Source organism: Accipiter gentilis, chromosome 16 (assembly GCF_929443795.1).
Source record: "Accipiter gentilis chromosome 16, bAccGen1.1, whole genome shotgun sequence".
Lineage (NCBI taxonomy): Eukaryota > Metazoa > Chordata > Aves > Accipitriformes > Accipitridae > Astur > Astur gentilis.
In genome coordinates, this window is record NC_064895.1 from 1,761,761 (window position 1) to 1,788,202 (window position 26,442).

General features: G+C 41.3%; 1 protein-coding gene across 6 annotated transcripts in view; it reads left to right on the top strand.

The window, feature by feature from the left end:
• The first annotated feature begins 607 nt into the window (after nucleotides 1-607).
• The window catches only part of DIP2B (disco interacting protein 2 homolog B), a 69,592-nt gene continuing 43,757 nt past the window's right edge, over nucleotides 608-26,442 (top strand). For all 6 annotated transcript variants that reach the window (XR_007508313.1, XM_049818568.1, XM_049818570.1 and 3 more), the window contains exon 1: nucleotides 608-821. Coding sequence is in view for 5 of the 6 variants with exons in the window: in XM_049818568.1 (XP_049674525.1) it covers nucleotides 734-821 (88 nt within the window). In the remaining variant the exon portion in view is untranslated. The remainder of the gene's footprint in view (nucleotides 822-26,442) is intronic.

Here is a 26,442-nt window from a genome sequence, read left to right on the forward strand (position 1 = left end):
TCCAGGAAGGCAGTTAGAACCTAAATGCCAGTGATCCGAGATTCTGCGTAACCCTGCTCTCCTGGAGCTGTCACAGGCACCTACCTCGGCCTCCTCTGAGAAGCTGAGTCTGAGGTAAATTTTCTTCTTAAACAGGACAGACAGAAAGCGCTTGTGTGGGGGCTGTTTTTTTTTTTTTTTTTTGTCAGACGTTTTCGGCTACATCTGAACCGGGGTTTAGGGGTGTCTGTGAGGGAATGCAGCCGTTTTTCGCCTTCCCCCCTGAAGGAAGGAGAGGGGCTGCGGCCCTGCCCTCCTTTGGAGGTACCTGAGGGGCTGCAGCTCGCGCTGAGGGGGAGCGCGGGAAGCGGCGGCGGCCTCCCCTCAGGGGAGGCGCGGGGGGGGGGGGGGGCTGTATCCCGCTCCCGGCCCACCCGGGAGCGCTCCTTAAGGCCTCGCCGCCGCACCTCTGCGGCCGGTGGAGAAGCGGATCGCGGTTGCCGGAGCGGCTCCGTGTCCGTTTGGGGGGGGGGCGGCTGCGGCGTGGGGCCGGGCCGCGGGGTGGCGCGCGGCGGCGGTGAGGCGCGGCGGGCGGACCGCCCCCGTCACGTGACGGCGGTGCTGGGGCTCAGCATGGCGGAGGTGGCGGCCGCTCCCGCTGCGCCCGCGATTCGGAGCCCCCGGCGCTGAGCCGGAGCCGCGCCGAACCGGCGGCCGGATTTGCTTTTTCCTTTCTTATTTCCTTCCACCCGCCATGGCCGAACCGGCGGCCGCGGGAGTCTCCTCGCTGCCCCGCGAGGTCCGCGAACAGCTGGCCGAGCTGGAGCTGGAGCTCTCTGAAGGTGAGGAGCGCCGGGCCGCGCCGGGATCCCGCCTGTCCTGCCCTGCCCTGCCTTCCCCTGCCCTGCCCTCGGGGCGTCGGCCCGGCCGCCACGGCCTCCTGCGGCCCAGGGTGGGGGGGAGCCTCCGTGTGAGGGGACCGGGGTGGGGGGGGGTGGGGGCGGCAGGAGTGAGGCTTGACTGTGGGTTTGTGGGAGAGGGAGGCCCCGGGGCGAGGGCCGGGGGTGTGTGAGGGAGGCTGCCTGTGAGGGGGCCGGGAATGTGTGTGAGGGGCTCCGTGTGAGGAGCCGGGAACGGGGGGGAGGGAGTGAGTAAGGGCGGGGGGGGGTCCGTGTGTGTGGGAAGGAAGGGCCCTGCCTGCGGGTGGGGTTGTCTCGGGGGGAACGAGCGCTGGGCGCTTCGTGTGTAGCGGGGAGGGGGGACACCCCCTGGCTGACCCCGGGGTGGGGGGGAGGACCCTTTGGTCGTCGGAGGTGATCCCTCTCGGGAGGTTTTTTTTTTTCTGTTGCGGCCTCTTTTCCGTAGTTTCTGAGCTCAGGATGTGGAGGGAGAGGCGCTGGGGACAGGCAGTGGTCCTGGGGTGGGGGAGATGAAGGAACTTTGGATACATGATGAAGACATACCCTGTGCCATTACTTTCTGAATAAGTTATTTTGCATAGCCATAATCGGGACAGAGCATGCGCTTTTTTTTTTTGTTTTGTTTCCTCTTTTGCATGGGTATGTCTTTGTTTCCTAGTGTTTAAAATGCTGTTCTCGCTATAGCTTTGTTGTAAAGTTCCCTTGTGAAGCTGGAGTGTGAGGGATGAATCTGAGGTAGAGGGTGAAGGTTGCAGAGCAGGTAGCTCTGTTACACATGCCTTTAAATTTCTTCCCTCCATCAGGGTATGGAATTTGATGCCATGATCAGTGGCTTCTCAAGAGGGCTTACTGCATGGTTGCAATAATTTCTCAGTATTAAAACTTGCAGAAAATCAAGTTTCGGTAACATCTTTCTTTACTCTGTCACTTTGTCGCAGAACATGCAGTGTATAAAGGAGACCTATTTAATATTTTGAGGAGTAAGAATTCGTTTACTGAGCTGGGTGCTGTCAGCCCCCACTGCCCACATTGGTATATGGTGCTCAATGTTTTGCCAGATGAGAATGCCACGGTAGTGATTTCTTAACGCAACTTGTTTGTAGTCAAACTTTTGATGTTAATGTTAGCTTTTTTTTTTTTTTTTTTTTTTTTTTGTCAAAAGCCTTTCAGATATACTTTCTGTAAACATTTAACTAAAGTGATAATGCTATCTGGTGTTTGGTTTGGGGTACTCCACGATAACAAAGAACTGAAGAATGTTCTCTCATGTTTCTCAAAGTGTAATATGCAATAATTTTTTATGTTTTTTAAGAATTTGCTGAATGTTTTAAGCTTGTATTTTCTGAAACTTGTTTCTTGTGATACTGAAAGCCCATTATAGTTTGACCCTGTAGTATATAGTACTGCAAACTTTAAAAAAAAATTAAATCCTTTTGCTAGAATGGCTGGCTGTGACATCATGCTAATCTTTAACAAGCTTCTCAAATAGCTTAAACTTCAGTGCTGTAGAGTGAAGTTTTCTATGTTATGTAAGTAATTCTCTGAATGTTGAATCCACTGCCCCTTTGTGGATTTAATACTCGGATTTATTAATATGCATATTATGGATTTGTTTGTGCAAATCACTTTTTCTATCAAAAAAACATGAGTACAAAGAATTTTGTGTGACTGTGTCTCCAAGCTCTTGGAAACATACTTCACAGTATCTTGTTGCTGAGATAACTGAGGTCCGACCTGTAAAGAAGCTGAGTGAGTCAGTGAGGTAATGTCATTGTATAGTTCTTGAAAAATACGCCCTAGTTTGAGGCTTAAGCTTAAAGATTTTAAGGCCTATGCGTGCATTGTTCAACTGCATGTATCTATGGACTATTTATAGTAAACAATATTGAATAGAAGCATTTTATTAAAAGTGGCAGTAGTGCTTCATGTTTAACTGATTAGTTGTTGCTCAGATAAGAACACCTGATCCATTTCTTCCTACCTTCTTGTTGCAGCTTTATTTGTCTCTAGACTTGACTGTTTACTATGTAAATGTTTCTGTGGGGTTTTCTGCGTAAGAACACCTCGCTTTTGGAACAGGAGAGGAACTGCATCTGCAGTGAGTTCATACAAGTAGCCCAGGGTCCCTGACAGCAGGAACTGGGAGGTTGCTCTGTGCTTGGTGTATGATCTTACGGTGGGGAGTACCTGAGCACTGTTTGGAAGATGGCTTCAGATGCAGGAGACTGCAGGCTAGGAGCATAAACAAGTTATATGCTGAGCTTCGCAGTGAGTTTTATGCAGGGCTGCGTTACCGTTAACCACCACAGTGTAGAGAATTTATAACAATGTGGGGGAAATATAGTATTAAAATCTTATTTGGCGTTATGCTTGTGAAAGATGCTGTGTCAGCAAGTAGGATGTAAAGTGGAGCAGGATTAGTTTAATGTATGCTTAAAATAGAAATCATAGTTTGCAATGATGAGCCATGAGACTTTCGTCAGGAACAATCTGTGCAGACAGAGCAACAGGACTAATTATACCTCTGCCATCCCTGGATTATTCCTTACTGAGCCTTGTGGTCAGCATGGAAGTAACAGTAGTCGCATTCCTGAGTACACTTAAAATGCCTAAGCAAAATAGTGGAATGTGTTTCAGGAAACAATAATTGTTTATTAATCAAGAGAAGTTGCACTTTTTTTTTTTTAGTCTTTTATTGTGTGTCTTTATTTGGCCTCAGTGATTGATCTGAGTTGTGGATAAGACTTCAGTTGTCTTCTATCAAGTGAAGTACTTTATACCCAAATCTTAAAGGTCACATTTTATGGAGACATCTCATTCCCTTACAGAAGGGATCAGGTTTTCTGCCTCTAAGTAAAAATGTTAAAATAACAATAACTGTATATAAGCAGTGAATTGGGTCATGGAAGTGTGTGAAACCTGGAACCTGCTCATTACTCATGTTTTCCTTCTTTTCTCACTTTTGGGGCTTTTTTCTTTCTAGTGCTTTTCTTCATCTGTTAGTAACACCCACATTATGCATCACTAATGATGGGAAGGGCTGTCTTTGTATTTGCATCTGCTTTTTCATCCGTAAAAGTGCCAGGGATACTAACTTTGAAGAAGATTTTTACCCCCATTTTCATGTTTCTGTAAGTATGGGAGCTCAGTTTTACGCCCTTGGGGTTGAACTGCAGCTGTGTGTGAAGGTGACTTTGTATCCACTATATGATGCTGTTTCTTAAAATGTTTGCAGTGTGTGCTGATGAGCTCACAGAACAAGGTAAATGTCTAAATTTGTCCTATATTCAGCTGAAAATGTTAGTATTAAAGCACTTCAGCACTCAGTTTGGGGATGTCTGGGTGCTCTTACACTTTCGGTAAAATTTTTAAGCAGCTCCTCTCACATTAACCTCATCACAGCTGTGTTAATAGAGCTGAGAAACTCTGAAATAGGCAGATTCAAAGGTTCTAATTAAGCACGTTCAGTGGATTTGTTTTATACAGTGCACGTTATGAGTCTATTGTACTGCTTGTGTGGTAAAGTTTGTTCTCTTAGTACAGCATAGATGGTGGTGCGACGAGAGCTTTTGCTTTGAAAGTAGGACAGCTGTCTCCCAGGCTGCACTGTATGGGCCAGCTTGTCTCTGAGAGGGTTAAGCACGCTCATAAAGAGCTTATTTGGCTGCTGGTTTTTGTTTGACAATGGTTTCTGTCTTGTCTGATGTTCTTAACTAGTAAAGGGATGTTAGTGGAGTGAACTTCAGCTTGTGATATCTGTGAAAGCATGAGGTCAGGTGGGGCGGAACTCTACCTAGCAATAACGAGGAATTCTCCTGTTAGCAGTTCAGGCCTTGAACATAATTTCAGTCGTTTCTGGGTTATGTGACAGGGTTATCATATCACTGCTCTTGCTTCATGTACAGAAGGAGCTGGTTGCTGTTTACTTTTCTAGTTAAACATACATTTGGCTGTCTGGTTGGTGATTTCGTGTGGGTGTTTCTATGAATGGCTTCATGCACCTGTGTTTGTTCCTTTTAAAGCTGATTGTCTCTTACTGAAGAATTGAGGCTCTGTCTGCAGAGGAAAGCTTTGTGTTAGGATTTTCGGAAGCTGAAGAAATAGCAAGGATGGTGGTGTGTGTGGAAAAAAGTAGTATCAGCAAAACAGTTGAAACCCAGGACTGAAGGCCAGCCAAATAGGATAGAACCTTACTGGAAGAAAACATGTTGACTCAAGCAAGTGGGTAGAGTCTTTATTTTGTTTGGCTTGAAAATTTCCTATGGAGTCATGGTATTTTTCTGTTCTTTCAAAAATTGTGCGTTTCAGTTTTCATTCTTGGATTGCCAGGCACCTATTAAAGTAGGTGAGGATCTTTTTTATAGATTAAGTAGCTGAAGCACAGAATTTAAATAGATTAGAGAAGAGTCAAAGGAAGTAATTGTCCGAGAAAGGACTGGCTATGTCGATTTTGCTGAGTGAGCAGAAAGGTTTCACTTCACTTTCTTCCCTGCTATTCAGAGGGGAACTGTGGCTCTAGCACAGAAAAAGTTGAGTAAGAGCTTATGAACATAAGCAAGTCGGATCTGATTGTCTTGTAGCTAGCAGGACTTACAGGTGGTTTTTGTGCATTTATGCAGCATCTCACCCACAAGTCTTGCATTAGGCAAAACTAGTATTGGGAAAGCTTTTATGTTGCTTCCTTAATTTACCTGCAGGACTGAGAGCTGATGGGTACCAAATCTGCTGAGAAATCTGTGTATGGCTTTGACACATTCTTTCTGTGTGCAGCCAACAAGGGTACAGTTCTGAGGCAGTGCTTTGAAATGCATAAAAAAACCTTTTGGAGCATGTCATAGGGAGCTGTTTACGCAAATTCCAAGGTGATCATTCCTGCCTTGTTTGGCTTTACAAAGATTCTGATAAGAGCCTTCACTTCAGATGATACTCTATTTTCTTAAACCTTACAGCCCATGAAAAAGGGATGCAAGCACGGTAGCGCATCGATTCCTTGCTATGTCTGTGTCTCACAGGAAAAGAAAATACAGCTCAAGTCATGATCAAGAGGAGTAAAGTAACAAATCTGTCACCAGTGCATCAAACAGAAGGTCTATATGGCCACAAGTTTATACTATGCAGATGGTCAAAGCAGAATGATTTAAATGATTAATGGTTTGGAGAGAGTGAGTTCAACGCAAATATTGAAAGAAATACTTTGGCTACTGCGAGTGGGAATAGATTTTACTGTCAGTACATGATCGAAGTATGTAAATATGGTGAAGAAAAGGAAGGGTTTTGGAGTGTCCAGGCTGGTATAATAGAGAATAACCAGGAGAGTTAAAGAATGTGCATATTTTTGTGTTGCCCCTTTTATATTTAGGAAATGAGGACCGAGTTTGGGGCTATTTGTAAAAGCTGTAGCTCTGACCCTTCGCCTTGGGGAGAAGAGGAAATTAGAGGCTTTAAAGAGAGTCCTCCACCTCCTCCCTGATTGCTTCTCTGAAGCTTTGCTAGAGTTAGAACCAGTTTTCCTCAGTTGGGTGGAGGGGACATCTGGTAGCAGTGATTCCTGGTTTGTCTTTTATGATTCTTACTACTTCTAGTATGGGCAGTATTTGCAGTTTCAGCTGGATGCTTAGGCTGGAAATGTTAATCAGACCTGTTAGCCTGACACATCTGCACTAAAGCCGCATTTGGTGTTCTTTTTGCGGTGTCCTAGATAACTGATCTTCAGTTTTCTATTTTAAATTCTGTAGCATGAAATATTAAGTAGTAAATGTGATGGATGGTAGCATAACTGCATGGAGCTGGATTGCTGGTCTTTCAAATGCGCATCTAACTAGACAGTGCTTGGAGCTCCATAGGAAAGTATGCCTATGGAGGACCCCTCGTGTGTTTCTAGTTCATTGGTAATGTTGTGGAAATGGTGATGGGTTCCTTCCTGATTCCCTCTATTTGATTAGTTTTTGTCATGAAGCATTCTATTCATTGGATTTATCATGTTTATTCAGTGGGAAGTTTCAGAAGCCAAAGAGTGAACGAATGGTGAGAAGTCCCAGAGGTGCAAGCAGAAGCTGAATAGCATCCTGTTTTCATTTGTTTCAAATACAATGTTCAGATAATTTCTTAAAATGGTTTTCTTTAAACTGTATGTCTCAAAGTTATAAAAAGCATTTCCTGAATCTCTTAGTGAGTTGCTCAGCTGCTTTTTGGACCTGGATTAATAGAGAGAGGAACTGAAGCATTCCTCTATTGAGGTTGATTCAATCCAAAATTTTTCTTAGAGCTTATGAAATCAGGGAAGAGTCATCAGGCCAGGATGTCTCATTCTATTAATTTGAATGGAAGACTCTTAAATTTGCACCATGTGTGAGGAAACAGTGATTTATAGCTAACGGATGCTCTGCAGGCAGCAGCATTCCATCTGCTACACGAATTTTCCCATTACATTTTGATGAAAAGTCTTGGGAAAAGCCTCACACCTGTATTTCTCATTCTGAATAATGTTTGCCAGTGCTGGGTTGTTACTCTTGCCTGGATATTTTTTAGCAAAATGCCTATTTTTATCAGCTTGCATTTTTTTTTAAACTTCAAAGCTGAGAGTTTCTGAAACACTACTTGGAATAAACACAGGCAGGAGAGATTATGTTTATACCAAAGATAGTCAGTGTAATAGTAACTTAACTTTCCCTGCTGCTTTTGTGAGCAAACACCTTGTTTTATTTAGTGTAACTTAAGCTGATTAAAAGAAAAAGGAAAAAAAGCTTGCTTAAAGTTTTAGCACTTCTCTGCCAACATAAACTTTTTCTAATTCTTGTTGACTTGAGAATTGCTGATACAAACTAGGTCTTTCTGGACTTTGAATTCCATGGGGATGGGAGCCTGCAGAGCCTACAGGGCATACATTAATATATTTTGTGAACCCAGGATGTGAGTTACTGCCTCAGTGATCAGCAACTGAGCCTCTCAGAATTGTTCCCCAGCAGTCAGGCAACCTGCTTTCACCAGCTCCATGTCCCTAGGGAGCAAAAACAACCAGGAGAATTGTATCCCTGCCTGATAAAATTAGGTCTTCTGTAATCTCTCTCAGAACAGCCGGATGGCTAGCTGCCTTGAAAAACATATGTTTTAATGCAGGAATAATGCATTCCATTTAGGATGGCTATAGCCGTGGGAGCTGGTTGACTTAGTGGATAAAGCACTCCCATTTTGCCTCTGGGATCAGGACTAATGTCAAACAACAGGTCTAAAGTGCAGCGATGGAGGGGGATTGTTTGGGATATTTTTCTTGTCTCGCTCTTAACAGGGGTGTTGTTCCTGTACCTTAGTCCTAAAGGAGTTTGAAAACTAAACTGTCCTATTACTGGAAATAAAGCATAAATTGCAAAGAAGCTGAGTTAGTGCACGTATTTCTAGATTGTAGCTCACTCTGCATTAATAAAATTTATTTAGGAGTAGCAACATTGGTGTTCCTCTAATATAAGTTCACCATAAATTTCTCTGAGAGCAGCATAGGTGACTTGCTGGAGGAAGTCTGCTTTATCCCTGCCTTTCCTGATAGAGCTCCCCTGCAGAGCAAGGACACTGCTGTCATTGCAGCCACATGCATCTCCGTAGTGCAGACAAAGCCTGCTGTTCTGTTGGGAATTGATGGTCATGTGGAACTTCCCAAAGCCTGCTGTTCTGTTGGGAATTGATTGTCATGTGGAACTTCCAGCTCCTCCTTCTGAGCTGATGAATTTCATTACAGGAAGCTAAGAATAATTATTTTCCCACTAATAATTTTCCATATGAGCCATTGCTGTAGTTGCTGCAAAGATGGACTGTGGTTGACTGGGTGGGATGTTGAGCTGTGCTGCTGAGAGTGGGAAGGGGTGACCAGAAGACAAGCTGTCTGTGTGGGGCAAGCCATGGGAGATTACAGAAGTGCTAAGTTTGGAACGTACAAACAAGATAAGTGGTGATGGGGCATTTGGTTGGCCATAAATTGGAAGGATGTGATCTAAAGTGGGAATGACACAGCTGATAAAGTACTAGATTGAGAGTTGAAAGATTTGGTTTCAGGTCCTGTCCCTATGTGTGACTTCATTCCGCAGCCACACAGCCATCATTCCAGAAAGGGTAGTCAGATGAGGATGTGTTAAAGAAGGTTTTGTCTTGCCTCCTGTCCCATCTCTACCTTTAAAGCATCAACTCTTCATTTAGAGTGCTGATTAATCTTTGACATGAAAAGCCATTTCAATATGAAGCACCTTTTCTGGAAATACTGTGATTTGCTCACTGAGAACAGCACCGAATGTATGTATGTCAGTATGGATGTCCTGATAAGACTGTTTTCTTTGCCTAGTGGTTGCGTATTCATCATCACCTTTCGCTGTAATTACCCACTGTGGAAGCTTTGTGTGCTTCTCTGGAAACAGTGATCACGTAGATAAGCTGACCAGCCAAAAGAAACCCTGAGGAGGGGAAAGAGGCTTTGAAGTTTTCTGCTTACTTTCTAGAAAGAGGTATGAGCAAAGCTAACAAACAGTTGTAAAAGGTCACTCTTTGCCTTTCTGTCAAGAAGGCAAGATGTGTAGCTAGCACGGTTCTGTGCTGCATAGCAGCAGCTGACATTCCTGCTCACAATGTGCATTGTCACTGTGGTAAGGAGAAGGAGAGTTACTCCAAAGAGCTGGGAAGTGACATGGCAAATTCCAGCCTGTGATTATTCACCATGCGATGGAGAGCCGAGTCAGGTGATCTGAGCGGGAGATAAAAGGTTCTTGATCCTCAGTGGTTCGGGTAGAGGGATAAACAGATCTGCAGCTTATTAAACTATGCTGTCTTTTTTTTTTTTTTTTTTCCCCTCCCCTTAATGGAATATAAGCAGAAAATGCCTATTAAAGTTGTTCCATTTCTGGCATTAAAAAAAAAAAGATTGTTGCGTGTCCCATAGGTGTGGTTCTAGCAAGGTACTTGATGGTATTTGGTTGGATAAATGCAGGGCTTCTTGCAGTGCTGTTTGTGTATGTGAAAGGAGAAGGGTGTTGCTGAAAAGTTTGCTTCAGATGACTCTGTACTGTGTCTCTAAGCTGGAGAAAAGCATGTATATTCCTATGGTGTGTCCTCAAGAACTACAGCCCTGGTTTCATAACAAAGCCTTTGGCAACGGTGTTGGCTCAAGATACTCTCACCTCTTAGCACCTTGCTCTTTTCCATTTTGGAGAGCACAGGCGCCTCAGCTCTGCGTTTTGTAAAGCTGCGAACTTTGGCAAACTGGAGAGGGCAATTGATTAAACTTTTAGGAATGTAAGCTTTGTTTCTTAAAAGAAATACTGAACCGTTTACTTCATTTCATGAGCAGTGAAAGCATTTGTAGGTAGCCAAATTATAAGTTATTTTGATATAGTTTATTTAAGCTTTTGTGGCAATCCTGAAAGAAATACTGAACAACACAAAACTGAAACCTGTCTTGTGTTAGCAAAAAATAGATCTCATAATAGTAAAGTACTCATGTAAATGTTTTTTGAGACCGAGACCTGTGTTTGTTCTTAGGGCAGAAACTTTAAGTGATCCCTTGTGGATTAAAAAAAAGAACAATTCTTATTGTAATTGGAATGAAAACCTCCATACTTAAGCAATTTTGGATTGGAAGTCGCTACAGTGAAAAGGGGGAAGTATTGTTATTTTCAGTTCACAGACGGGAAGCTGAGATGCACAGAGGTGAGGTGAGTTGCTCAGTCACACAAACCAGCAGCAGAGCCAGGCGCAGATCTGAGATCTTTTGACACTCAGCCCTCTGCTCCATAGATGAGGGTACATTGTCACTTTCAAGGGAAGAGACTGAAACACACAGTCTGATAACTAGTAAATGGATGTCTGTACAGTGTGCTGGGATATTGCATGCTCTTCTACATGTTCAGGTAATCTGAAGTTTAGCTATCACAGTGATAGTATGTTTCAGTTGAACACTTATTGATATAAACCCACTGTACTTGTGGTATTTCTCCTCTCTGCTTTAAATTCTCAGGTCCTTCTTGAAAATATTCTGAATTTTAAAAGTCCTATGGTGCAGAAAAAAGTCAATTATTGAGTCCCAAACAAGGAGAATCGTGGATGAAGACAAAGCAAATGAGTCAGATATAAATAATCCTATTATGTCTTGGCTGCAGCCACACCTAGAAACCTTGAACAAACATTGCTGTTCTGTTTAGTTATTCCTGTGTTTGATACACTTTACTTGTTAAGTCCTGTTTTAAAATTGCAGCATGTAAAAATGTGTAGGGCTAGTCGCCATTAATGTTAAAGACTTAGGAACCTTGTTTTGGTAATTTTGACCAGAGGCATGGATGCCTGTGCTAGAGCATAGTTAATTTGCTCTCGTATTTCCCCAAAATCAGAAAAATACAAAACCTTGAAGTTGGTGTTGCCTTGGAAGGCTTTCAAGGCAATTCTTTTTGCAGTAGGCCTTTAAAAAAACCCTCTGGCTAGAACAGCAAACAGGAAGACGCAATTACCCTTTGGCTTTTGTGTATCAAAACGTTGTTCATTGTACAAAGCTTTGGTAAAACACTTTTAGTAGTATCTGGTTATAGCATGGAAGTCATAAAGAAAAGCATTTGGATCTAGCAAAATCATACTTGATGTATTATGATTACTGTCATGTGTCTTACTGGGTAATTACTCACCTAATAGCATGTGTCTCTTCCCTTCTTCACAGTGGATAAGCTGATTTTTAATAAATCTGAACAAAGCTATTTTTCAGATGAGACTTAAAGAAAAAAGAAAATTTGGACCCTTCTTCTCCCTCCTTCCTCTGATTCTAATTCTTCTGTTGTAGCTCCCTAAAGGGGGGCCTGAAGTATCGTCTGTTAAGTGTGGCTGTCACTAATTCCAAGGGTTTTTTAACAGAGGTTATGGTTTGTTTTTTGATTCTTGTCCAAACACGTACCGTTTGCTTTGCATTGTTCTTTTGTACTGACTGCTCTCCTTTGGGTTTTGTATGTGGCCTATGAAATGTGATCCTCTGGCTCAAAAGAGTTGTAGAGATTTGTCTTATGCACACTTACCTGCAGTAATCCTTCTCGGTTTATCAGTGTTGCAGTGTGACAGCTCATGATTTTCAACCTGTTCATTTCCCTGTGATGTGAAAGTAATTTCTTGCATTGAACCTGATGGGGAAAGCCAAATAAAAATAAAGGTTCATGTACTGGCAGCTCTTCTGGGGCTTGTTTGTGGAGGCTCACTTTCGTATACATTGAGTCTGTAGCAAGGGTGATGCTTCCTTTTTTTCACATTCCAGAGATTTAAATGGACTCAGCAAAGCAACAAGGGAGGGGGGCACGAAGTAAAGTAGGTGATGGTGACAAAGTTCTCCATGCTATGCAAGATGCCATAACTTGGCGTCTTCTCTTAGGGAAATAATTACTTCTTATGTTCTCTTGTTTAAAATTACAGAATACCTTCCTGTGAACAATAAAATGGTGTGAAAGACACAGACATGTTGTACGGCACTGCAGGCACACTCCTCTTCCAACAGAGACAGAACTATTTGGGCAGAAGGATAAAAGGAGAGACTTGGCATGGAGAACTGGGAAGGAGTAAATAGTCTTCCATTAGAATTGAGTTTGGCTTCAGGTTATGAAAGATCTGGCAACAGCACAGCTTAGAGCGTGTTTGCTACTTTTTATTGCTCTTGCTGTGCAAAGTGGCAACCTCTGGGTTGTGCTGGTACAGCTGCTCATGGGTCTGTCTTGGGATCTGGATTGAGGAGCTGACAGTCTTAACAAAATTAACAGTATTGCTGTTGAATACTTAACATCACGAGAGGATAGCCTGCAGAATAGTCCAAGAAAGGAAGAATGAAAGGAACTAGTGAAGCAGAGAGATCTGGGAGATGTAAGAGCTGGGGTTTTTTTCTGTAATTCTGCTATCAAGAATAGCTATTTAAGAATAGCTTAGATTTTCTGTGGGTGGAATGTGACAAAAAGTCTCCAAGAGTTACTGTCACATCAGAGTAAGCTAGCAGTTGTTGGATTGTTTCCATGTTTTAAAGGGATTGTTTGAAGCAGTTTCATAGATTCCTAGTCGAAAGGTAGATTTCTGCTCCTTCAGCACATTCTGCCCCAAGCAGCTGCAGACAGCATCTCTCATCTTAACTCACTAAACCAGTTAATGTTAGAGCTTTGAACATACTGTCTACTATTTAAGTGTTACATACTGTTAGATACGTAAATGAAAAAGACTGTGCTGGTTGTTCCAGGGAGTTACCTCATGGAGGGGAAAAGCTGACTTGGGTTTCCTGTGATATCCTTTACCTCTGATTGTGCAGGGTGCAAATTCAAAGCCACCCTGCGTTATCTGTGGATGGAGGCACATATGAAAAGGAAGAAGGCAGCTAGGCTAGGGCAGCTTGCCAATTGCTTAAAGCCTTTGTTAGAGACTAAAGGAAACCTGCGCCCATTTAGGCACTAGTACAGCCCCAGGGGCTTACTTGGCCTCATATGTAAAGAAGATGAAGGCAGCCGCATGGAAATGATTGCACACTTTTGCATGTCAGTCTACATTAGCTCTTTAGGCCCTGGTTGTTGTGTTTGAATGCTAAGATCTTGTGCTTAATTCTCAGGATTTTCATTCTGTGGGTCTGTCAGTATAGCACTTAACCCATCTGTTGAAACTAAACCATGAGGAAAGCATCTTCTGCGCAAGAACGCTTGCAAAACCGGTCTCTTATTGAACTCCTCAGAGCCCATATGTGACTTCATTCTGATCACAAGGAGGAAGATGTCTCCAGTGGTCAGGCTTTGCTGCATTACCTCTGGGAAAGGTGTCTACCTCTGCATGACTGGTTTCTCCATATGATAAATTCTTCATTCTCAGCTTGCTGTGTGCTGAAATAAGAGAAGGAGAGACAAACTCAAGTATCAAAATAAATGTCAATTTTAAACCAGTGCAACCAAGCAAATTAGAAATGGGCATGCTTTCACTCTCAAATCTGTGCTGCTTTGCCATTTCCCTTTCCTCTGTATGAAAAGATTTTGGAATGATTTATAGCTGTTAGGCCAGTCTCATCAGGACTGCTAGGTATAATACTGTCTATGTAGTTGAGTGATTGGCTTCTTGGAGACTGCATTTCTGGGCTAGGGGTTTTTTTTTTCCTTTTAGAACTTAGAACATGAAATATTCAATCGTATCTGTGCACAGCACAACTGATACAGGTATCATGCTTCAGAGAACTGTGATGAAGGTGTCAGGTTGTAAGCACATCATGAGTTCATGGCTTCTGTGTGTTTGTGTGTTTTTATGGAGATGGTAGCTACCCAAGTGTGACTTTGGGGTTTCAGGAGAAATTTTACTGTGTCTTCCTCCAGCAGAATTAGCTGGGATAAGAGGGAACATCTCTCCAGAGTTTCTTGAATAGAGTCTGAGGTACTACAGCCTCCAAGGGGTTTTTTATGGATGCTCCGTATTGGTTGTCACTGAAAAGGCAGGTCAGCATTGTATTTGGTAGGAAGATCTACGCTGGGATACCCCAAGGAATTTATTTTTTTATTTTGTTTCTATAGTTTTTGTACTGTACTATCTTGCGCTTTTAGAATGCCCAATGCTTAAGAAGAAATGATCCTATTGTACAAGGGATATTGAAGAGAAGTGGTTGCTTTATTTCTCAAACATCATTTCTCTTAAGAGACTATTACATAGCATGCCACGGATTTTACTTATATGAAACATATGGAGTCAGCAGACAAGTCTTACTGAACAAATTGGAGGGCAGCAATCCAAACTGATGCCTGTTGTCTACAGTCCAGCTTTGTCAGAGTTTTTGCTTAATTGCAAGCTTTCTATTTAGACTTTAATTCTGTAGTTCCTCTTTCTTGGCAGAATATCTTGTCTTAAATTACTGCTGTCAACACATCCTTAGCCCTTCCTGCTCTCCCCCTGTCCCCCTAAATTGTGTAGTACTGTCTGTGGTGCTTCACATTGCTATAAAAAGGCCATTAGGTTTGTAGTTGAAAGCAAAGCCTGCTGTGAATATAATATTTTATCAAAAAGATACAAGCATCTCCCTGTTAATATTATTACATTGACACAGTGGTTTTATACACAGTTTAGTGTTCTTTGAAATCGTTGATATCTAGTGATTATGGCTCCATTAGGCATAGTAACAGATGGTTCATATACAAGCACTTTCTATGTTGTCATTTATAGCGGACATGCGGAAACGAAAGGCAATGTTAAATTCTCATCTTTTCAGTGGTAAGGCTGGGGAAGTTAGCATGTGGTATGGTGGAGGATCTCGTATTAACGTAAGATTGTGTGGCCAAGGAGGAAGTAAACTTATCTAGAATGATGCAGAATGAACTGGAGAGGGATAATGAATCATGCCGGAGCAAGACAGTAGAGAGCATGGATATTGGAATGGATTGTAAGCCGCTGGAGCAAGACTGCAATTAGGGTGATCTTTGGGTGGGTAGACCGCAGTATTCTGTAGGATTTCCAGGTTTTAGAAGAGGTAGGACACCTTGCAGTCCCTGAGTTAGAGTGAGAGGCCAGGAAAGTCCCTGCCTTCTTTACCAGCCAAAATAGAGGTGGAATTAGGCCATGGACATCAGATAACTTTGCCAAGGTTATACTGTGGAGCTGAAGCAGCATCTTTGCCAAACATCTGCAGTTGCCCTATGCACCTGCGTTCATTTGTGGCTTCCATCATGTTGTTTTCAACAGGCATACTGTGGAATCGGAGACCTTGTCCCCACAGATGACTCTAATTTAGCACCCTCTGCAATTCTTAGCTTGCTTTTTTCAGGTGGTGCTTTTGTTAAGTTTTGTCTTGTTTTTTTTGTTTGTTGATTTGGTTTTTTTCCCTGGACATTTTAGAGTTGTATATTCTTAAATTTTGCTTTGTCCATCCCTAGAGAAAAATTAGCTAGCACTTCAGGATTTTTTCCCCCGAGAACCAGAGTTCAAAGTCTTGAGCTTCTGTTTTAGATGCGTAAGTTGGAGGGCTTACATGGGGGGGGGGCGTGTTACAGTAATAAAAACAGGCTAATATTGTTAGAATTAAGTGCTAATGGGAAATAAAGCAATAAAGATTAGTTTGTTATTTAAAGTAATTTTGCTTACACCTTTGAGGGAGATAGGCTATAGCTAAGAGAAGCTGCACAGTCACCTTTGTTTTAAATTTATTGCAGAATGAAATATTAAAATATGGTCTCACTCATTATAATTAAGTAATTGATGACATAATTCAATTAGAAGATTTTTGGGGAGCTTTTGGCAAGTCATTCTAGGTTGCTATTAACCTTAAATTGGAGGGAATGGAGAATAGTTCTGTTAAGTAACTGAAAGATGAGGAAGCATCTAACACAAAATATTTAACTAGCAAAAACAACCAACCCTAAACTACTGTAAGGCAGTGCTACAAGAGTACCTCTCCTTCATGGAGATTTCTGTCATGAGGTTAATAAGAGTCAAAGCACAATTCTGAAGTAAAGTTCAATATATTTCTCTTAATGCGCTTGTCTCTCCAGGTGCCTAGCTTGAAGATGACTGTTCTGAATGCACGTGCATCAAAAGTGGGACTTTTAAGGGAGCGATTCTGACTTTATATTCAGCACAAGTTTTTCTCATCATGCTAAACGTAACTGTAAGGCCAATGCAGTATTGATAACCTTTTGTCTCTTGCTTTTCATTAGTTTGCATTATAACAATTAACTGTTGTTACTATTTTACTGTGAATACGTTTTGCTGGTTGTTGCTTTTTCAGACAGCTTGCAGTTCCCAACCTGTACAGCTATAGCTTGGATTTTTCTCTGTTTTATTAATAATTCCATCTGGGCATCACTGTTTGCAAGAAATCTTTCATCTCTTGCTCTGGGCTATACAGAACTGGAGTGGCAGAGGAGACATGTTTTTGTGCTGGCTTCATCATTTTCAGAATATTAATATTTAATTTAAGCTTTTTAAAGCTTTTAGCAGATTTGTCAGGCTTTCTTCCCTGTGGTAGTGTGTGTGAGGACAACTTGAGAGAGCATTCTGATTAACTTACAATATGGAAAGTGGTTTTATTTGTTTTGATTTATGACTGAAACACTTTCAAGAAGCTCATCCTGTTCTATAAGTAACTTTGCCATAAACTTAACCATAAAATAGATCCAGCAGTTTTCCTTTTTTTGCAGTCAGAATCCAGCCAAGCAAATACTGTATCACATCCAAGTAATACTTTTTCTTCCCTATAAAGACTAGTCTGTATTGTCACTCTCCAGTGACAAACATGGATGCAGTCACCTGTGCTATGTGGGGAATAGCGGGTTTCAAAGAAACCCTCAGTGGCATGTACTCTGCCACTGCTTGTTCTCTCGCTCTGCTTCATACATAACGAGGCACTGGTGCTGGACTTCTGAATCTCAAAGTGGTTTTGCCATGACAGAAATCATTCTGTTCTCAGCTCGAGCCCTGTGTTGCTTTCATGCAAGCAGGCAGTGCCAACATGGGTGTTTTGGTGACAAGGAAGTGTTCAACTTTCACTTGGTTAGGGCTGAAATGCAGTTTTTTACACTGCTGTTATGTGTTTAGAGGTTTATATAAATGATATTTTGTAATTTTTGACCCATTTTTATGATAAATTTGGTCTTGGAGAGATGACAGCTTGTTAGTGCAAATATGCCGTGAAATTTTTACCTTTTACTCAGTCATAAAGTTTCTACTCTTCCAAATTCAAGGTATTTTGTTCAAGTGAAGAGTGCAGGTGATGAGGGCAGATCTGGTGCAGGTAGTTTCCCTTTCGATGCATGAGATACTTTGGCCTGAAAAACATTTGGAACCAGTTTAGGGATTGATTGTTTTTTTTTCACTCTGACTGTGCAGCTGCCTTCAGTACACAAGCTCATAGTTGTTTTGCATTGTACTCACCAAGTTCTTGATTAGGCCTGCACAGAAGTTTATGCTTTTCAGCTGACAGCCCTCCGAGCCGTGACTGAGTCCCACTTTGAGCCTCCTGAAACCTGGTGTTCGTGATTCAAGATGGAAACAAACAACAAAAGGGAAATGCAGTCAGCATTCTGGCCTCTGGCAGAGGCCATTTTTGTTTCCCAGTTAATGTTTCTTTCCAGTTGGCTAGTGTTTGCTGGGTCAGTCAATCTGTTGTTGAAAAGAATTTGTTTACAGCTAACTCTGTCTTTTGATACTTTAACACTGAATTTACCAACATGAGTTTTTCATTTACCTGCTGAAAGCTGTGTCATTTCTAGAGGAACATGTTTGTTTTTCTTCCCTTTTTATTATAAATAAACCACAATGAGTTTATTTCCACTATATCAAATGTCTCTGGCCTTCATGGGAACAGTGCAGAAGCGGCAAAATCAAATAGAACAATTTTGAGAGTAATTGTATTTAGGTGTTTGCTTACCCAGCAAAGCAGTGTTTGCTTGCTGTTCCGATATGCCAGGTGCCAGATGTAAAACACGCTTCCTTTTTCATTGATATTCAGCTCTTGTGTGTAGTTAGAGGGCTGACTCATTAATATTACAAGTGTCATATGTATTGTGTTAGGGCCAGTCCCTATTTTGCAGTCCTCTAAAGTGGAGACAGTGTTGTTGGAAGCTGTCCAATTTGTTCTTCACGAGGCTTCTGTCAGTGCGATTATTAGGCTTTAATCTGTCTCATGGTGATAGCTTTGCTTTTCCAGAAGGGAGTTACTTTTGTGTGTACATCAGGTCACGCCAGAGCTGGTCATTGGCCTGTTGAGAGGATGCCTGCTGTAATGAGAAGAGCTTACCTTTCAGAGAGGAGTGGAGCGCTGTCAGATTTTCTGAGCACTTTGGAATACTAAAGCAGCTTTCCAGAAACACTGGCCTAGGTAGACCGGAACTAGGGAAGAAGAATTCAGATGAGATGTTTTCTCAGCCTCTCTATCTAGACTGCTGCGGAGATTGTAGTTATTGTGCAAACAAAGCAGTGATTGTCCAAAGCTTTGTGTCATCCTCTGTTTTTTGTTTTATTGAGAGCCTCAATTCCCCACTCACTGAGAATTTCAAGCAAGGTGGTTTTAGAATCATTTGTTGTGATTACTCCCCTGTTATCTTCTGCTTTGTTTTTCACTAATGAAAAATTAACAAGATAGAAATTTTCTCATATAGAGGTTCATTATGTGAAATTTTGAAGAGAAAATGTGATCTCGGAAATACCTTTTTAACAAGGTTGCAGTAACAAATTTTGTAATAAACACAGTATATTGGAAGCATTGTATTGTAAATAATTCCTGTATTAATTTGCTGTCAAAGATTTATGTTTTCAAACTAAATCGTATCTGTAATTGCAGTATCTTGTTTTCTAAGCTATTTTGTTCATTCTGTTTGCATTATTTTTCTTTTTGTCAAGTTGCTGACTGTGTGCTCTTAAATAATCCTACTGATTTCTCCATACTTCCTTCCCTCTACAAGAAAGACATTTGAGAATTCAGTTTATTTAAATTGGAAAAGGAGATATTGCACCCTTAGAGACGCCACCGTAGCAAAATTCACTGGAAGTAGTAATTGTGGTTTTAGAGATAGCTTGTGGAATAAGATCTTTCTTACTTTTAAGCCTGTTTGTTTAGGTTCAAGGTCCGCTGGTGTCAGTGTAGAAAGGGTACACAGTTTTGTGAAAATATATTATGACAGTGGTGACATACTGATACAAAGCAAGAAAAATACACATGTTTAGGGTCTTGCCATTTTGGCATGACAGAAATATGTGTCTGATACTGCGATATCCTGCATAACGAGGCCAGCAAATTGACTGTTCCTTCTCTTTATGATAATAGCATGTTTTTTCTACTTAAAGGGAGACAGAGCAAGGGCCACTGGGTACCAAAAATTGAATGCTGTATTCTTTAAAGAGCTATTAGTGTGCAGAATTAGAAAGGAGGAATTGGTATGCTGGAAGAGGTGTATATTTTCCAATGAAGTAGCTAGGATCAGTAACTTTGTGGTGGATTTGCAACATGCAGCTGGATTGTTGAGCTGTGCTCTGAGGGTTCTCATGTTTGCTGCTATAGTACGTTTTGCCTATTATTTTGATCTTCCACACAGCTTAAAGGCTTTCACATAACAAGGATCTTGCCACATCCTGCTATCCAGCCTCTGAACAAAGTGCTTCTGAAGCAGACATTGACTCTTCTTTAGCATGCCGAAAGAGCCCTGAACAGAAGTCGTTCCTTGCATGATCTTTCTTGTAAAGAGCATTGCAGCTGACAGAATAATGGGTTTTCTTAGGCTTGCTGGTGACATGCCAACATGGTTTCCTTAGCAGTGAAATTCCTCAAGAAGCCATGGTTGCTGATGTAAACATAACTGAAAGCTTAACACAGCCCCTACTGAGCTCAGGGCCTGAAATCTACTTCTTATGCCATGCTGTACAGTACATTTTTCTTCTGCTCTTTCTATTTAAATCTGATTTCCCAAGCTTGTAACCAACTTGAATGGGTTGTACTCTTCAATCCAGAAAAGATGGCCTGATCTCTGGATAGAGGAGCCTGTACAGACTCCTATTCTTGTATGCAGCAAGGATTGCTCCGTGGGGCAGCCTCCCATTAACTTGAATATAGCTCTGGTTTTGTAGAACTGTGTTTGAGATGGAGGTGGGGTTATTTTAAATTATCATGTGCAGAGCCAGTTTAAGGTTATTTAACAAAGTGCTTTGGTTCCCACTAGTCAGGCTTAAAAGAAATGAATAGCAAAACCAGGAACAGTTTCATAGCTGCTCACCGAGTCTGCCTGCTGCCTTTTTGTCAGGTACGCTTCTGGAATTTGGTGGGAGTTTCCGCAAGTCAAATTACTAGTGTTGTACACTAATTTGAGGCTGGGTAAGAGATTAATAATTGTATTGCTTTTACTTTGAGTAGTGGAATCCTACTATGGTGACTAATACTGTTTAATAGTAACTATATATATTAGAGCAAGCACTTGTTAATGCTGTAAAATGACTGTGGTTTGTGTTTCAGATTTCAGTGCTTTGGGAAAAACAATGTATTTTGCTCTCTTGAGCAGCCATCACTTTCTCTGCTGTTTTTTTCTGTGAAATGGGAGTGATATCCTTATGAATACATAGCTGGTACTACCGTTTTGGGAAAACCAGGGTAGGAGGCATTTGGGAAAACACGTCATGATAGATGTCTCACCTCTTTAGTTTTGAAAAATCATTCTTGTGATTTTTTTTTTTAAATTGATTTTTGTTTGGGTAGTGATCTTTTAAGTGCTAATGCTTTCATCAAGATATCTTTCTTTGTTTCATCATGCATAATCATCGAGCTCATTGCACTATGATTTGGAATAGCATTTTCCCATCTGGAAGTACGTAATTATTGTGCTACCGTGCAGTATGACATGCCAACTAGGTTAGTGCTCTGTTAACACTGTGTTTAAAGGAAGGTCAGAGTTGCATTTCCATGCCTGAATACTTTATGTGAGCAGCACTGTGTTGGATCAACAGATAGGGGAATGATTTCTCTTAACTTCTTTCTTCTCCCATTCTTGTATCTTGTTCAAGAATCTAGAATTGAATTATGAAAAGTAACTTCAGGTACAGTTGGACTGAAATGGGCTGCATATCCAAACTGCTTTTCTGGATGGTTTGGCAAGGTGTTGCTATGGTGTCAGATTTGGAGGAGAGTTACCAGCAAGGAGTAGCTGTGGCAGTTGGCTTGTGTTAGAAAAATTGAAGCCTGTTTCAGGAGAATTATTAAATATTGTCATCCAAGAGCCATCAAAGGGTAGGTGATAGGAATTGTGCACAGGATTCAAACACATAGTGACTTCTGTTTTAATCATATCCCACGCAGATCCACTGTGGTAATATTCTGATGGGTTTGTATGGCCACGCTAGCTGCTGAACAAAAGGCTGCAAAAATATGATCAGGTTTTTTTGTGCGAGAGAGCTGAGAGGAAAACAGCCCCAGCGAGGGCCCATCCTCCCCTGGAACCGAGGTGCAGAATAAGTGCCAGGGACTGTCTGGTTTCATTGAATACCTTGGACTGGAAACTGTGGTGTCGCCGATGGCTGCGGGTAGGGTAAAAGCTTCATACATCTGACTTTAATCAATCAGCACATGTGTCAGAGCCCTAGACCATCACTGAATGCTGTTTACTGCAGATTGTGGTAAACCCAAGGGAAGGTACCATTTGGCTTTCTTATGGTGGGTGGCTATCTATGTGTTTCTTAAGTATTTTGCAGCAAGATACAGAGTTGTCTTTGGGTGCGTGCATGTTTTTGTTTTTATTTTTATTCCTGGGCTAAAAACAGACTTGATTTGGAAAAGTCCACACTGGTCTGTCTCATGGAGAAAGTGCATGCTGTTTAGAATAGGCAAAGAGTTTACGTATGTGTAATCTTTTGTAGTTGGGCTGGACAGACAACTCCTGAGAGAAGGTTATCAGCACTCATTGTTCGAATAATTCAGTTTCTACCTTAAGGAAGACAATGATGTACCTACCTACTGAATAAGTGCTGAATCACAGGGTTGTTACTCTTGCATAAAGTTTAGTCATTTCCTGGGAAACTTTTGGTTTCAGTCTAGTGGTAGAGGGCTAGGTCTGTGTGTTTGTGCTGAGGATTAATACATGTGAATTTCTGCTAGTGTCTGTGACCAGGAGGTTAGTCAGAAAAGAGTATTATTCAGGGCAGAATCGCTTCATCTGGGTTTTTTAAATGCCTTGTGAGTTGTCTGGCTTTTACTTGGCTCAGACTGTGAGTATAGCTAGTCCTTGCGTAGGACTTGTATGTGACACTTTCTGTTTCTCCTCATTTAAATGCATTGTTCTGATGCAGGACTAGTATTATAAACACTGTTAAGTGCTCCTACATCTAAATCCACATTCTTCTCATTGACTACTTATTAAAAATAGATGAAAACGTTTCTCTTGAATGGATTTTGTAAAATCCTATTTGTGACAAAGCCTGTGACAAAGTTTTGTGTCCTTTGTAGCATTCAGAAGGGAAAATGCATTTTTTCCTCATGACAAGTTGTAGCTATTTAAAAGGTTTTTGTTTTTTTTTCCCAGGATGGGGTTACATGCAAGATTTATTATTTGTATATGGGATTAAGCTATTTATGTGCATGTGCTGGTTTTATGGGTAACATGTAAAATTTATATGGCTGCACTTTGCAACATAATATCTTGTATGAAGTTGACTTAAGTGATTGTATTTTGCAGATGTTTATTAGAGGCAGTGAGCAGAGCTTGTATTTAATAGAGTTATCAGGGTTAACAGAATTTAGTGATGTTACGTTACCTTCAAGAGTTTTTTGGAACCTTTTTAAAAACATTTTACCTTTTGTAAAGGTAGATATTACCCATGCATTGATTGTGTGATTTGAGTTGCTGATGCACAAGTGCATTATGCATCCTTTTGTCACAGGTTAGGATCTGAAAGGCGAGGTATTTCTGGCCTTTTAGTTCTTACATACAAATGAACTAGAGGTACAGCTTGAAGTTTGGCTTCATGGTCATTTGAGCAACTTACCTGGGGAAGTCCTTTAAAGAAACTCACCACTGAGAATACCAGGGTCACGTTGATGCTGTGTAAGCCACACACGCAGTCACATGTAAGAATGTTCTCATGCCTGCTGCAAAGAGAATAATCAACAAAAGTGTAGTACGTCTCCAAGAGGCTCTTTTATTTACAGTGGTAAGCTTCCAAGCATTTTTCAGTGTCCCAGTCTTGAGAAGCCTTTGAGAACTCATTTTGCTGACTCTGGATAGTGCCATTTTCAGCAGAAGTGGTAATGATAAGTTACCATATGTGTCTGTCTTTTTTGCTGGGAAAAGAGGGTCTTTGGCTGAAGTTGATCTGGTGACACCTCCTTTTCATTGGTCACCCCCTGCCCACGCACACGAAGAACACTGAACTCTGTCCTTAGCTCACCCAGTTTGGTGATGCATCACATATGGCATCTAAGATTACTACCCGTAATACATGGGCCCAGACGGGTGAATTGAGGACAGTGGATCATCTGGAACTCTGAAATGCTGTTGTAAGATAAAGAGATTCTTCAGTATAGTTTCAGTAGTTGGATTTATTGTTTAAAGGTAAAACAACAAAAAATTTAAAAGGTTTAAGGCAAACAGTAGATGACTTGTGGTAAAGTACACCTTGTGCCCTTAAATGACACAGACCCAGACCTCTGCAGTGTGGTAGTCTGGCAATGACCATGTATGCGGGCAGGATAGACCATGCTGCAAAAACCTAATCTTGAATTGCATTCTTTTGAAATAATAAATGTTGAGATTAAAATAGTTTTAATTTGGTAAAGCAACATTCATAAGCCCTTAGAAAAGATTTTTTGAAACTGTGGAACAGAGTACCCACAGTGCTGGAGCCAAGTAGACTTGTGCTGTGTGTATAAATTAATCTGGAGCTGATCTGTCTGTGAAACTTTTAGTACTGAAACTGTAGCAGTATAATGCTTGTGCTTAACAAACACAGCTTTGTACGACTTGCTGTTTTTTTCAGTAGCCTATTCATGTTCTTAATGGGAACAGAATGGTGCTGTTAAAGGGAAACTGCAAAGCACAAACCTGTTCTGTTTGTTTTTCTTACTGTTTGGTTTTGGGTTTGGTTTTTTTGGGGGGCGGGGGTGACATATGGAGTGAGTAAGGCTTTATTTCTTTCAAGAAATCAGTGACTTTTTTCTGGAAGACTGTATAGCTTGCAGACCTTGGTATTGTCTTCAAGGAGGAAACCTGATATACAGCTTCACCAGAAGGAGGGAGGAGGGAATCTTTGAAGCTGCGTCATCATTTGGCCTCAAACAGAAAGAGGCAATTGTCTAAACTTGTTTCAAACATGGTTTTTGTGCTGAAGTTATAGCCAAGGAGTGTTAGGAGTGCAAGACCATTTAACAGGTATAGTCTGTTTGAACACACAGAAAACAGGTTTAAATATTGTCTTTTGGGTTGCTGAAGCCTGGGATTGAGGACATCCTAGCTTTAGGTCTTGGTAAAACCATCGAGAGTGGGGGCATCTAGAAGTTGCCAGTCCTCCAGAAAATAGAAGAAAGACGATATCTAGCTGCAAAATAAATAAATGAGTGGCGACAACATTTCTAACTGAAGTGCTGAACTGATTGGTTTGATAACTATTTTCTGCCTAGGCCATAACTGAGACAGTCCTAATTGCTAAAGTGCATACCTTCCTCATTTTGGATTTCTCAAACATGTCGCCTAACGCTTCCAAACACACTTGAAAGACCTTATCTGGAAGTGGCATGCAACAAAAGAACATTTTTGACTTTCAGCTATGCTTCTGGGTTTCTGTATCTCCAGTTTGGTGTCTACTTATGGTCAAGGACAGGAAATCCAAAATCAAGCTCTGCAAAACCAGGCTTTTTGTTGTATTCTTTCAGAACAAGTTTGAGATGATAAAATTACAGGGAGACATTACCTGTCATATGTGCCTAGAGGTCAAGCAGGGGAGTAGGCAAGAAAGGCAAAGTCGTCGAGGTCATTGATAGGGGGTGAGACCTGAGAAGCAGATGCAGTGGTGATAATAGAATTTATTTCTTTATTTTTGTTACAAACTTATTAGAGTATTTGCTGTTAAATAGAGTAGCTGTCTGTGTTTTGGGGCTAATGGATGTACCAGAAGCATTTCCATGATTCTCTGTTAGCATAAACTGCTAGAAACATTGAGGTTTTTTTTTTAAAGCATACAAACATTTTTTAAAAATGCATACAAACTGCTTTCAAATTTGAATCTTTTACTTGATACAGTCAAGTGTTTGGAGTCTTTGTTGGGGAGATGCTGTGCACTACGTGATCATTTTCCTTAATTTCTCCACTGTAGTAATTATGGTTTTGTTAGACAGTAAATGATTCAGTGTTCTCATTCCATGGGGGGAAGGGGAGCAAGGATGTTGAAAGAGGAGTATTGTCTGAGTGTAGCAGGATTAGCTGGTGTTACCACCTTGCACTGATTGAGCACCACTGTTTAGAATAGATCATCAACTCTAATTGCTAAAAAGCAGCCTGGCGTCACAGGGCGGTGAGACTCCTGAAGTTTCAGGCTTCTCTATTGCATGATTTGAATATAGGTGTAACATCTAGGCTGATCAGTTGTAGTTCACTGGGCTTCCTTCTGCTCTGTATAAACCCATACCCCTCTGTTTTCTGTCACTGCTGAATTTGTCTTTTCTCTTGCACTCTCAATGGTCAGAACATCCAGATTGGATTTGCATCATGAGGATAAATTCTAATTTTCTCTCAAGAAATTAGGAGAATCATATGAAAAAAGAATCTCAGAAGCCATTTTTTGCATTTTTTCTAGGGAATTCTGTTTCTCAAATGTATACTTGTTTAATCACAAACAAGCAGGGCCTCTTGGATTTCGTCACAGAGGTGTCTGCAGTCAGGACTATTGTCCAGGAGTCCCAAGTGAGGAAAAATCATTGCTCCTTGATTGAACTTGTCTTGTTTCTGCAAACCATAAATCTAGAGTTATTTCCTACTCTGTATCCACAGAAGGCTATCTCTTGTGTATTTGCAAGACCTGCTGTGTCTTGAAGAGTAGGATTTCTTTAAAATCTTCTTTTAAAACTGTCAGAATA